Source organism: Melospiza melodia, chromosome 7 (genome assembly GCF_035770615.1).
Source record: "Melospiza melodia melodia isolate bMelMel2 chromosome 7, bMelMel2.pri, whole genome shotgun sequence".
NCBI lineage: Eukaryota > Metazoa > Chordata > Aves > Passeriformes > Passerellidae > Melospiza > Melospiza melodia.
In genome coordinates this window covers 27807530-27820731 of record NC_086200.1, presented here as the reverse complement: position 1 = coordinate 27820731, position 13202 = coordinate 27807530, and the positions used below count along the sequence as shown (strand labels likewise).

Genomic DNA, 13202 nt, shown 5'->3' with positions numbered 1-13202 from the left:
TTTGCATCTGACAAGGAGGGATTTGTGGGGACTGGAGGGACAATCCTGGACACAGCCAGCAGCACTTGGGGACTCAGCACTCCCTGTGCCCTCCATCCCTGCAGCATCCTGTGGCCCTTCCAGCTGCTCTGCCATTCCTTCCACCGTCCCTGACATCCTCTGTGTCCTCCTTTTGACCATCCATCCATCCATCCATCCATCCATCCATCCATCCATCCATCCATCCCCCATCCATCCATCCATCCATCCATCCATCCATCCATCCATCCATCCATCCATCCATCCATGTCCATCTATCCATCCGTCCATCCATCCATCCATCCATCCATCCATCCATCCATCCATCCATCCATCCATCATCCATCCATCCATCCCCCATCCATCCATCCATCCATCCATCCATCCATCCATCCATCCATCATCCATCCATCCATCCCCCATCCATCCATCATCCATCCATCCATCCATCCATCCATCCATCCATCCATCCATCCATCCATCATCCATCCATCCATCCATCCATCATCCATCCATCCATCCATCCATCCATCCATCCATCCATCCATCCATCCATCCATCCATCCATCCATCCATCTCCATCCATTCATCCATCCCAGCAAAGACCAAGGGAAGCGTGGAAAGTGACAACGAACTGGGGTGAAGATTGAAAACAAAAGTGAAGGTAGAGATTGATAACAAAACTGGGGTGGAGATTGATAACAAACGGGGGTACAGGGTGATAAACTGGAGTGGAGATTGATAACAAAAGTGAAGGTAGAGATTGATAACAAACTGGGGTGGAGATTGATAAACTGAACTGAAGGGTGATAATCTGAACTGCAATAATCTGCACCCACTGAAAGTCAGGAAGCTTTGGAGGAGCTTGGAGTCCAGGACAGCTGGCACCCCCAGGGCACAGCGCCACCCCCAGGGGACAGTGCCAGCCCAGGGGACAGTGCCAGCCCAGGGGACAGGGCTCACCGGGTGATGAGCACGGCGGTGTCGTGGTTGGCGATGCCGTTCTCCGGGATGGCGTTCCCGTTGCCGTTCCTGTTCACGATGGATTTCTGCCACTTGCAGAAGCTGTCCAGGGATTTCCCGGCGTGGTGGTTGATCTCCAGCGTGGGCTGCAATGGAAGCAATGGCAGAGGGTGTTCCCAGGGAAGCTCTGGGGGGGAAGGCACTGCCCATTCCGTGCCAGCAGAGCACTGACACCACTGCAGACAGCCCCAATTCCTCATGGAGGCCATAAGAAAGCAAGAAAAATGGGACTTTGTCAGTCTTAACTTTTTGCCAGGGTTGGGATTAAATCATGGGATGATATTTCTTCTTTGGACTCAGATGTTTATTAGTTTAGTGTATTAGACTAAGATGTTTATTAATTTAGTGTATTAGACTATGCCACAGTCTCACAAATCCTGAGTTCTACAGCACTTCACTCTAACAAACCAAAAATGGAGCTCCATCTCTCTCTCTAAAAGGCCTTTTAAGGATAAACTGTCCAATTAAGAAATGATACCTAAATTATTTTTACTTTTAACCCAATAACCAACCACCCGTGTCCGCAATGGGGACTTTTTTATCCAATTACACAATGCCACCCAAACCCATGGAGAAGAAGGAGAAGGAGAAGAAGGAGAAGGAGAAGGAGAAGGAGAAGGAGTTGAAGAAGGTGAAGAAGAAGAAGAAGAAGAAGAAGAAGAAGAAGAAGAAGAAGAAGAAGAAGAAGAAGAAGAAGAAGAAGGTGAAGAAGAAGGACCAGCCTCTGCCCTAAAACCTCCATCTTGCTTTATATATATTACTGCATTTTAAAACCTCCAACTCTGTTTCCCACCCTGTGATATCACACGCTTCTATTCAAACTCCACACCCACAATCCCAGTTCTGTCATTCCCTTTTGGAAGCTTCTCCACAGCCTCAGGTGAAATGCAGAGTTATCTTGGGGGTCAGTGCCTGTCAGCACAGAAATCTGAAATTCTCAGCAGCCAGGGTTCCAATATGACTTTAGGAGAACTAAAGCTGCTTAAACCTCCCTAAAGTCACCTTATCATGGAAAAATTCAAATTCCCAGAGGTCTGCTCAGTCCAGTCCTCAGGGGGCATTGGGAGGATGTCACTGGGGAGAATTCCTGGGAGTGACATCCAGGGGAGACACAGAGCTCCTGAAAGGAAGTGCAGACACAGGACAGGCTCAGCAAAGCCCAGCTTACCTGATCCTCGGTGAGCAGGATCAGCCGGGTGACCAGGATATTGACAATATTGCCCAGACTCGAGTCCTGGAAAAGTTTGGCAACCTGACCTCCAAGAAACAAGAAAAGAGGAGTCTTAAAAATGAGCTCTGTGGCCAGGCGAGCTGGGAAGGACTGGGCACTGCTGTGGGGGGGGTCTGAACCCAACATTTTTGGGAAGCAGGGATGGGAATGAGACACTTGAATAGCAGAATTCCCTAAACCACAATCAGGGCTCGCTGTCCCAGAGCAGAGAAGCCAAAATCCCTCAGTCCAGGTGGGGCAGCCCCCACTGTTGGCAATTCCAAAATCCCTGTTATAAATAAAAAAATCTGCCAATTTTTTTTTTTTGGAAAAAAAGTGTTATAGAGCCAGTTAAACCAGTTGCTGCCAAGGTGAAGTTCTACCTGTTTGTTATTGTAATCACTGGTTTTTCTTGTTAATTGCTCCTTTTGTATCAGTAAGGCCCTGCCTGGGACTAAGTTGTCCTTCTCCCTGGATGGTGAGAGGAGGGGACATGGTGGGGGCATCAGAGAGGATGCAAAATAACCTCGAGACCAGCATGCCATGGGAAGGCACCCCACCAAACTTACCGAAAAGACTCCCAAAACAACGAACCAACACAGAATTAAGAGATCAGAGTGATGTCTGGACATGAAAAACAAAGTACAGAGCCTGCAGAGATGCTGAAAACCTTTGTAGCCTCTCACCCTGAGCTAAGACCTCATCTGAAACCAAGACCAGGAGACTGGAAGACCCAAAAGTTGAAAAGCACAGTGTTCAAACCCACTGCTCTTGTGAGGACAGGACCCCCAGCTCTGTCCTTTAGTGGACAAAGCTGCACATTCCTCCTGCCCCGAGTCACCCTGGGAGCAATGATGGAGACCACGGATCCATCGAGCCTCCCAACCTTGAGCTGATCACTTTTAATAAAGGCATTAAAAAGGAGAAAAAAATCTCCTGCCCTGTCGCAGTCATCTTTTCATTAAAAACCTTTCCTAAAGATTTTTTTCCTCCTGAAAAGCTGAGAAGCTTCAGGAAGAAAATGTAAACAATGGTTATCTGCTGCTGTGGAATGCAACAGGTGCATCTATAATTGGTCTCATGTGGTTGTTTGTAATTAATGGTCAATCACAGCAGAGCTGACTCGGACAGAGAGTCTGAGGCAGCTGCCTCTGTTATTATTCTTTCCTTTTCTATTCTTAGCTTAGCTACCCTTCTGAGATGAAACCTTTCCTTCTATTCTTTAGTATAATTTTAATGTAATATATATAATAAAACAATAAATCAAGCCTTCTGAACATAGAGTCAACATTCTCCTCTCTTCCCTCACCTGAAAACCCTTGTGAACACCATCACGCTGCCCTGTTTATTATTTCAGGGCAGCCCCTACTGCTGGCATTTCCAAAATCCCCCAAAATCCCCACTGGATGGCATTTCCAAAATCCTCAAAAATCCCCACAGGTGCTGGAGCTTTGCTGAGGAGAGGGCACAGCATCCCTCGGTGGGATCGGCAAGGCCACAGCATCCCCCAGGATTGTTTCGGAGCAGATGAAACCGGGATTGTTTGGGAAATCTGGCGTCGGGGCTTTAGAAATGCAAAGCGTGGAAAGCGATCCTGCGGAGGACCGGACAAAGAGCGGTCACAGAGGGGCTTTCAGAGGGTTGATGGATAACTTCCAAACCCATCTCACCTCCCAGGAGGATCCAGCAGGGCTGTTAATGCATCCAGCCTGGTACCCTGCCGCCTGCAGAGCCCCACACCAGAACCAGAGCTCTGGGGGGGGATTTCTGAGCCCCTCTCTCTGCTCAGCCCCCAAGCGTGAGAGCTGCCCGTCCTTCTGCTTTCCCATGTGGTTCTCAGCTTGCCTGGCCGCGTTTGCAATGCTAATTTGGGCTGAGAGATGCTGCTCTAAGAAAGGCTTTTGTTCTCCCAGCCCGGGGTCAGACAGGACAGAGTTTACCTCTGCAGGCTCCGGGGTCCCACCGGGGTCCCTCTGCTCAGCAGCAGCAGCCTGGCAGGATTTTGGGACCCCAAAACCTTGCTATGAGATTGGAGAGAAGCCGCTGCCAGCCTGGCAGGATTTTTGACCCCAAAACCTTTGTGAAAAATGCATGTATTTTATGATTGGCTTTTTTGCAAATATTCAAATGAATATTATATGTGTTGTGTTAGAAAGTGATGCTGTATTAATTCTCTTAAGTACAGTGTTAAATATAGTTTCAGGTTATAAAAAAATGTTAAAATAGAAACTATGCTATGTAGGATACTTTTTTTTAAAGAAAGGACTCGCAGTGAGAGAGCAGCCACAGGATGCCTGAATCTTTCAGAAAAAGAGAATTTATTGCTCTCTTATCAGAAGAAATTAACTTCTTCCTGCCTCGAAGGGGCTGTTAGGATTCAGAGGAAGAAGCTGACACTGACCAGACAGAATCCTGTGTTTGAATGGAATTTATGCATCATGTATGAGGTGTATGAATATGCAACAGGCTGTTGTTTTTAAGGGTTAATCCTTTGTTAACTGTGTCCTTTTTCGGCCTTGTGCTGCCCAGAAAAATGTGCCCAGACGTCCTCTTTGTATTTATTGTCTCATATTGTCCTAATTCAATTTGTCCAAATTATTATTACTCTAATTGTATTACTATTTTTATAACCATTTTATTACTATTAAACTTTTAAAATTTTAAATAGAAGTGATTGGCGTTTTTCACACCTTGCTCAGAGCCAGGGGAGAAGCCACTGCCAGCCTGGAACAGATCCTATTTCCCCATCCTGCTTCATGCAGGAGAATCTCCTTTTCCCTTTCTGCTTTTGGGGTTGAAAGGAATGACAGATTTGTCTTTAGAAACAAACTGTGGGGCTGCTGGTAGATAAAACCAGCACTAGGAGGTAAAAGAAACAACAGGAAGGAGTCCGCTGATTGATGAGTGGCAAATGATATTTACCTTCACGAACAAATTGTAGGTTTGCTGATAAATGAAACTGGATATTGAAAGATGAAAGAAACAATGGGGAAAACCCCCTAAATTCCGTAAGAATTAAAATTAAAAAGGAGGGTTATAGATTAGAGGGGAATCTTTGGTATCAGGTATATTGGGAAGTCTGAACCTCTCAAGTACCTCAGAAATGAGGAAAAACCCCTAAATTCCATAAGAATTAAAAAATAAAAAGGAGGGTAATACATTAGAGGGGAATCTTTGGTATCAGGCGTTCTGCGAAGTCTGAACCTCTCAAGTACTTCAGAAATTGGGAAAGAGAAGGGAAATTGGGATTAAAAGGTGGCTGCATCCTCCAAAAATTTGAGAGGCCCCATGGCCTCTCCCTTTATTTTAATAAAGCAAAAGGTTTGTCTCCTTTTTGGACACAAACCTCTGACGCTTGTGGATGAATTCTCCTGACAGGGTGATGAACAGGAGTTCTCCCCCAGCCCACGAGGCTCCTGGTGTGGGTGTAACACTTACAATATTCATGATGGCCAGGATGTACTGCTCGATGTCCCTGCGGCCGTGGTAGCCCACCATCATCTTGTCAGCCACCACCAGGGTCTCCACGTAGCGCTCGGTGCTCACCGACCTCTTCAGGGGCAGCTGGCCCCGCTGGCTGTGGTTGCCTGAGGGCTTCAGCGGGGAGGGTTTCAGTGTCCGGAGCCACCAGTGCCTCCCCTTCCAGGGCTTCTCATCTGGGGAGGGAACGGGATGGTTGTGAGGCCCTTGGGGTGGTTGGGATGCCCTCAGGGTGGTTGGAATGACCTCGGGATGGTTGTGATGCCCTCGGGATGGTTGGAATGACCTTGGGATGGTTGGGATGCCCCTGGGATGGTTGGGATGCCCTTGGAATGCCCTCAGGATGGTTGTGAGGCCCTCGGGATGGTTGTGATGCCCTCAGGGTGGTTGGAATGACCTCGGGATGGTTGTGATGCCCTTGGGATGGTTGGGATGCCCTCAGGATGGCTATGATGTCCTTGGAATGGTTGGGATGCTCTCAGGATGGTTGGGATGCCCTCAGGATGGCTGTGATGTCCTTGGAATGGTTGGGATACCCTTGGGATGGTTGGGATGCCCTTGGGAGAAGCTGCCGGCTCCCAGTACAAAGTCGCTCTGTCCCAGTCCCTCCCAATCGCTCCCAGTCCCTCCCAGTACAAAGCTGCTCTGTCCCAGTTGCTCCCAGTAGCTCCCAGACCCTCCCAGGTTAGGTTAGGTTTCCTAACCTGCTCTGAGGTTCATCACATCCAGTCATGGGGCAGACCTCAGGCAGCCCCAAAACCTCAGGCAGCCCCAAAACCTCAAGCAGCCCCAAACCCTCCCAGCTCCAGCTCCTTTAGGGATCCAGAGGAGCTCCTGGGGGTGCTCAGAGCCCAGGAATGCTGGGCAGGGCAGGACAGGACATGTCCAGCCACAGGGTGGCCTTGCTGGAGCTGTTGTGCTGTGGTTGTTCTAAACTTTGGCTCCCCCTGCACATCTCTGCTTTCCAAGAAGCAATTAGGAGAGGGCTGAATTATTTCTGGAAGCTGGGGAATGTGGCAAGGAGTCAGCAGGAAGGGAGTCTGCATCCAGCAGGGCTTTGGGAGATGGATGGGCAGGGCCAGGGAAGCACAGGGTAGCTCCAGAGGTGCTGGTGGCTCTGGGGACACTCAGAGGAGGTGACAGTGCCTCCTCATCTGGCCAAGTGTCATTGCTGGGGCAGTGAGGGATGGACACCCTGAAGGGACACCCAAACAGGGTGTCAGTCCCTCCCAGTCCCCCCCAGTCACTCCCAGTCCCTGGCAGGATTTTTGACCCCAAAACCTTACTCTGAGCCTGGAGAGAAGACAGGAGCAATCAGGGCCAGCTCTGCTCTGCTCCCACCCCACAAACTGATCCATGAAAAGGTAGGGATGGCAGCTCCCCTCAGCCCTACAGAGCCTCTCTGAACTGAGGGAGGAGCATCCTGCAGCATTTTGGGGAGATGGTGAAACTCTGCCTGCTCACACGGGATTCCAGCCAGACTCTGGGACAGACTGGTGGGAAGGGCAAGGACCAGGAGGTCTCATGGGGAGAGGCCAGAGCTGGTATTTGTGGGTCCTTTTGGAGGTCAAAGCCCTGTAGGTGCAGAAATGGGGCTGATGTGCTGTTGAAGATTGCAATGCAAGTTGTTTTCTATTACCATCTCTATGGCAGATTATCTTTGTCAAGTGGGCAGTTTGCCTTATCTCTTTCTTTGAGTGACCACATTCACTCCTCCTTCAGGAGGGGACATCTGCTGATAACAGCTACTGAATGTCACTGCATGGCTGATAAGAACTACAGCATCCCATTGGGAGATGAGAGCCCAAAGGGAGGAGCCAAGCATTCCTGCCTGGATATAATCTGGAGATTCTGGAACATCAGCACAGCTTTCTCCATGGGATTTCCCAGAGGAACAGCAGTTGCCTCTTTCTTCCACTGGATCTTCGGAGGAAGAATACATCCTTTACTACAGAAACATCCTTCTCTAAAAACCCCCTTGCTCCAGCAGAGCCACCCATGACACTGCAGGAGGGCTGCAGCCACAATTCCAATGGGACTGCTGCCAGCACCCTGACCCACAGGGTGTCAGTTTGGGTTCTGACTCTGTCAGTGTTGTTTTGGTTACTGCGTTGTTATTTTATCCTTTTTTGCCCCCTTTCTCTATTAAAGAACTGTTATTTCCTGCTCCCATATTTTTGCCTGAGAGCCCCTTGATTTAAAATTTACAGCAATTTGGAGGGGTGGGGAGGGTTTACATTCTCCATTTCAGGAGAGGCTCCTGCCTTCCTTAGCAGACTCCTGTCTTTCCAAACCAAGACATGTGCTGTCACCATTGTCCCTAGACATCCCCCAGAGCCCCCTGTGATGGACCAGGCCCCACATCCCCCCCTCCAAGGGCCTTTTCCACATCAGCAGCAGAGTTATCCCAACATGGACAAAAACCCCAAAGCCAAGGCTGTGCTGAGCACACGTGAGCTGTGATTTCCCAATCCTCTGCAAATTGGCCAAATCTGGGAGGATTCTTCTGAAGAAAAACAAGAGGTTTGTTTTTTTCTCTCTCCCATTCCATGCTCTATTTACAAATTTTCAAGCCCTGCTGCGAGGAGGAGAGGACAGGATCTTCCCAAAGCCCAGACCACCAGAAAAGGGTAAAAACAAACCCAAGAAAATCTCAAATTTAGGAGAAAAATTTGGTTCTTTGCCAGGATTTCCCCAGTGGGTTTTGGGCTGGATTTGAGGAGGAGATGATGGGGGCACCTACCCATCACTCCACAGGCTGCATCCATGTGAGGGTACTGCAGGGACGAGCGCTTGTACACCACGTGGGGGCTGCCCTTGCCCTCTCCCCCCATGCTGACGTTGGCTCCAGGGCTCAGGGGCTCGATGAAATATTCCTCCTCATCTGCCACGATCACCCCGTGCTGCAGGAGGGAACAGAGGGGGTGCAAAAGGTTTTAGAGCCATTTCTGGGAGCCAGAGAGAAGTTTGAGAAGAGAATCCATGTTTACCCCTGAAAGAATTTTCTACCAAGGTTGTTGACATAAAAACCAAGAAAGAAAGAAGGATAAATACGAAAAACCTGCAACTATTCCAATAAACACTTTGTCTGTATCTCATTACCAATGAGTAAAGTGTAAACTTATGAGCTTTGTAAAAATGTATGAAAAATTATAATAAAAACAGGTTTGAAGCCCTCTGAAAATTCAGTGTAGCTTTGTATTGTCTCTGTCTCAATTATGGCAAGATGGGAGGCAATACCAGAGGTGCACAGAGAACCTGGTGGCTTCCCATGGTGAGGTTTTTGCTGATTAAGCTCATATGAGCTTTGTAAAAATGAATAAAAAGCATGCATGCTATAACAAAAACATGTTTGAAGCCTTCTGAAAATGCAGTGTTGCTTTGTATTGTCTCTGTCTCAACTACAGCAAGAGGGGAGGCAATACCAGAGGTGCACAGAGAACCTGATGGCTTCTCATGGTGAGGTTTTTGCAGATTAACCCCAAATTTCTGGGGACTGACAAAATCTGAGGAGGAATCCTGCACAAACACTGAACTACAGGAAGCCACAGAGCAGAGGAAAACCCATCCAGATGGTGGTGGATGCCTTGGGACATCTGTGTTCACTAAAGTCCTCTGGAAATCACAGCACTGCCTTGCTGAGTTATGAATGAGTTGTTTCCTATTCCACCCACTCGGTCTCAGTGGGATCCCTGTGGGATCCCAAAAAGCCCTTCAAGCACAGCAGCACTCAGCTCTGAGCTTGGCCTTCCCAAAACAGCCAAAAAGCAGCTCAGGACCATCCCCAGCAGCTGGGAATTGGAGCTGCAGAGAGGGGTAAATCCCCAGAGGTTTTGGGAAACACCCCATATATTTAAAATCTGAAGGCTGATTAAGCAGAGGCCACCAGCAGAGCCAAACCCCATCTCTGGTGTGATCGTGTTCACAGGGGTTCTTGGATGAGGGAAGAGACGAGGATCTGACTCCGTGCTTCAGAAGGCTTGATTTATTATTTTATGATATATATTACATTAAAACTGTACTAAAAGAATAGAAGAAAGGATTTCATCAGAAGGCTAGCTAAGAATAGAATAGCAAAGAATGATAACAAAGGTTTGTGGCTCAGCTCTCTGTCTGAGCCAGCTGACTGTGATTGGCCATTAATTGCAAACATCCAACATGGGCCAATCACTGATGCACCTGTTGCATTCCACTGCAGCAGATAATCATTGTTTACATTTTGTTCCTGAGGCCTCTCAGCTCCTCAGGAGGAAAAATCCAAAGAAAAGGATTTTTCATAAATCTGTGGAATGCAACAGGTGGATCTTTGACTTATGTTAGTTGTTTCTAATTAATTGCTAATCACAGCTTAGCTGGCTCAGACAGAGAGTCCAAGCCACAAACTTTTGTTATTCTTTCTTATTCTATTCTTCACTAGCCTTCTGATGAAATCCTTTCTTCTATTCTTTTAGTATAGTTTTAATGTAATATATATCATAAAATGATAAATCAAGCCTTCTGAAACATGGAGTCAGATCCTCATCTCTTCCCTCATCCTCAGACCCCTGTGAACACAGTCACACGTCACTCCCTGCCAGGGCTGTCCCTGTCCCCTCTCTGGGCACTGTCACTCCCTGCCAGGGCTGTCCCTGTCCCCTCCCTGGCCGAGCTCAATGCCTCACTGTGTGAGCATTCCCGAGTGCCGGGGGATTTCCTCCTGCCCCAGGCTCTGCTGCTCTTGGCTCAGCTCCACCTTCCCAAGCACAAGCGAGGCACTGTGAGGTTCCCGAGGCCAGGGGAGCCTGGCAGAGCCAGCTGGAAAAGCTTTGTGGTGTGGGATGGGGGAAGGAGGTCATCCCCAGCCCGGGGGCAGAGCGAGTCTTGCCCCAAATCCATCCCAATGCCAAAGGGATGTTGTCACTCCAGCTCTGCAGAGGCTCCACGCCTGCCTGGCACCTTTGTTTTGCAGAGATAACAAAAAACTCCACAACTTTGTGAAAGTTGTAAAGCTGGTATGTTTATTACAGTGCCAGATGCATGTGGAGATTATTCTCCTTAAAAGACATGCGTACCTCTGTGAACTTCAGATCCCTTTTTATCCCCCTCTCAAATACATATGCATAAAATTTCACAATAGGTTCAGACATATTCATTTTTACGAATTTCGAGTAACATTTGCTGCTATTTCTTCTTTACCAGAAAGAATTCCTAGGTTAGGTTAAAACCTAAAAACCCCTAGCTAAAAACATTCCAGACCTAGCTAAAACTATTCCTCTCCTCCTAAAACCCTCTACCTCTAGTCTCTCTGTCTCTCTCTATCACTCTCTGTCTCCCCCCCTTATTTCTGTCCTTCACTGAAGCAGTTTCTCTGAGCCTAGGCTTTTGCAGTCAGGCTACATAGCTATGTTTTCTAACTACACACTCAACTCAAAGATGTACATTTCACCTAAAACAAAATGGATTTGTACTTTAGAGAATTTCTACTCCGTCTCACCTTCCAACAGCAAGGCTTGGATGGCACAGGAGCCTGGGAATTGTCCCAGTGCTGACTCCAAGGACTGAGCTGTGAGGGCTGGACATGGACGTGACACAGGGCTGGTGAAGGGGGTGGTGAGAGGTCCTGAGGGAGCTCTGTGGTTTGTGGGGGAGCTGCAGTGGATATCCTGTGTGTGATTCACACAGGTCAGCTGCAGAGCAAGGAGGGTTTGCACTGTCAGCTCATGCCACACTTGGCAGAGGCACAGCCATGGCCTGGGGCCAGAGCTGTGCGACTGAGGGGTCATCTGGGTCCATTCCTCCTCATTCCTCCAGATAAGGAGGAATGGACTCCTCATCTGGGTCTGTTCCTCTCCATCTGGGTCTATCCTCCTCACCTGGGTCCATTTTCCCCATCTGTGTCCATCCTCCTCACCTGGGTCCATCCTCCTCATCTGGGTCTGTTCCTCCTCATGTGGGTCTATCCCTCCTCATCTGTGTCCATCGTCCCCATCTGGGTCCATCCTCCCCATGTGGATCTGTTCCTCCCCATCTGGGTCCATCTTCCTCATCTGGACCCATCCTCCTCGTCTGCATCCATCCTCCTCACCTGGGTCCATCCTCCCCATTTGGATCTGTTTCTCCCCATCTGGATCTGTTCCTCCCAATCCGAGTCCATCCCCCCCATCTGGGTCCATCCTCCTCCTCACCTGTCCTGCGAGGCAGTGACAGCCAGGAGGAGCAGATCCCCGTGGTGTCATCACCAAACCCACCAGATACTTGCAGGGTCCCTCCTCTCCACGCTCACAGCAACATTCCCTTGACCTGAAAGGTCTGAGCAACACCAGAAGTTTCTGGGAGCCCGACACCAGCTCCATCCCAGCTCCTGGCACTGAGTTTCTCTAAGGAATGTGGTGCCTGGGTGCCTCCAGGCACTCCTGTTCGTGCTGGGCTCAGGAGGCTCCCCAGGAAAGCTGCCCCTGGATCCCTGGGAGAGTCCAAGGCCAGGCTGGACAGAGCTTGGAGCACCCTGGCACTGTGGGACATGTCCCTGCCCATGGCAGGGGGTGGAATGAGATGAATTTTAAGGTCCATCCCAACCCAAACCATTCTGGGATTGTCTGATGAAGATTTGGCCTTTTGGCTGTTCCTCTGACACAAAGTGGTTCAAAACCAAACCTTGCAGGCATGGGAGTTCCTGAGGATGTGGGAGTTGGAGAGCGGGAGGATGGCTGGAGCTCATTACTGTGTTCACAGTCATCCTTTCCCTCCTCCTTGTGCTCAGCTCACCCCATAACCAGCTCAGGTCCCAGTTTGTGCCCAGTCACCACCACAGCGCCCAGGTGCCCATGCAGCAAAGGTGGGGCAGTGCAGTGCCCCCTCAGCAGGAACCTGCACCTGAGGCCCTCTCCTGTCCCTTCCAGGATGGGTGATGCCCTCCTGGAGCAGAACCTGCTGGGGATGGGGGATGCCACGAGTGGATCAGCAGCTCCTGGTCACCCAGAGCACTGCAAAACATCTCTCATGGCAAATCCAGCCCCCTCTCTAGCTAAAAACATTCCAGACCTAGCTAAAAACATTCCTCTCTTCCTAAAAACCTCTACCTCTAGCTAAAAACATTCCAGACTCCTCTTGCCCAAATCCAGCTAAAAACATTCCAGACTCCTCTTGCTCCAATCTCCAACCCCACTGTCCTCAGTGACCCCAAAGCCTTCCTCCCCCATCCTCTCTGTGTCCATCCCTCCGGAGGGCAGAAGGACAGAGTTCAGGCAGAGGAGAGATTGTTGGATGACCCTCTGTCCCTCTCTGTGCCTGGCTGCATTCTCCTCCAGACAGCCCTTGGTGCCTCTCCAGAGCTAAACACGGCCTGGGGATGGAATTCTCCCAGTTCCAAGGGCTGCAGGGCCAGTCCAGCCTTTGTGAGCACCACGAAATTCCCTGGGACTGGAGCAGAGCTCCCATGTCCAAACAAAGGGCTCTGGAAGTTTGTGCAGCTCAGGAGTTTGTGCAGCTCAGG

At 49.3% G+C, this 13202-nt stretch overlaps 1 protein-coding gene across 1 annotated transcript in view; it reads right to left on the bottom strand.

The window, feature by feature from the left end:
- Positions 1 to 13202, bottom strand: part of ADAMTS10 (ADAM metallopeptidase with thrombospondin type 1 motif 10) — a 74090-nt gene that overhangs the window by 38578 nt on the left and 22310 nt on the right. Inside the window, exons 4-7 of the mRNA XM_063160875.1 lie at positions 8475 to 8634; positions 5690 to 5907; positions 2210 to 2293; positions 982 to 1127 (exon numbers count right to left, since the gene is read on the bottom strand). Coding sequence (XP_063016945.1) covers positions 982 to 1127; positions 2210 to 2293; positions 5690 to 5907; positions 8475 to 8634 — 608 coding nt within the window. The remainder of the gene's footprint in view (positions 1 to 981; positions 1128 to 2209; positions 2294 to 5689; positions 5908 to 8474; positions 8635 to 13202) is intronic.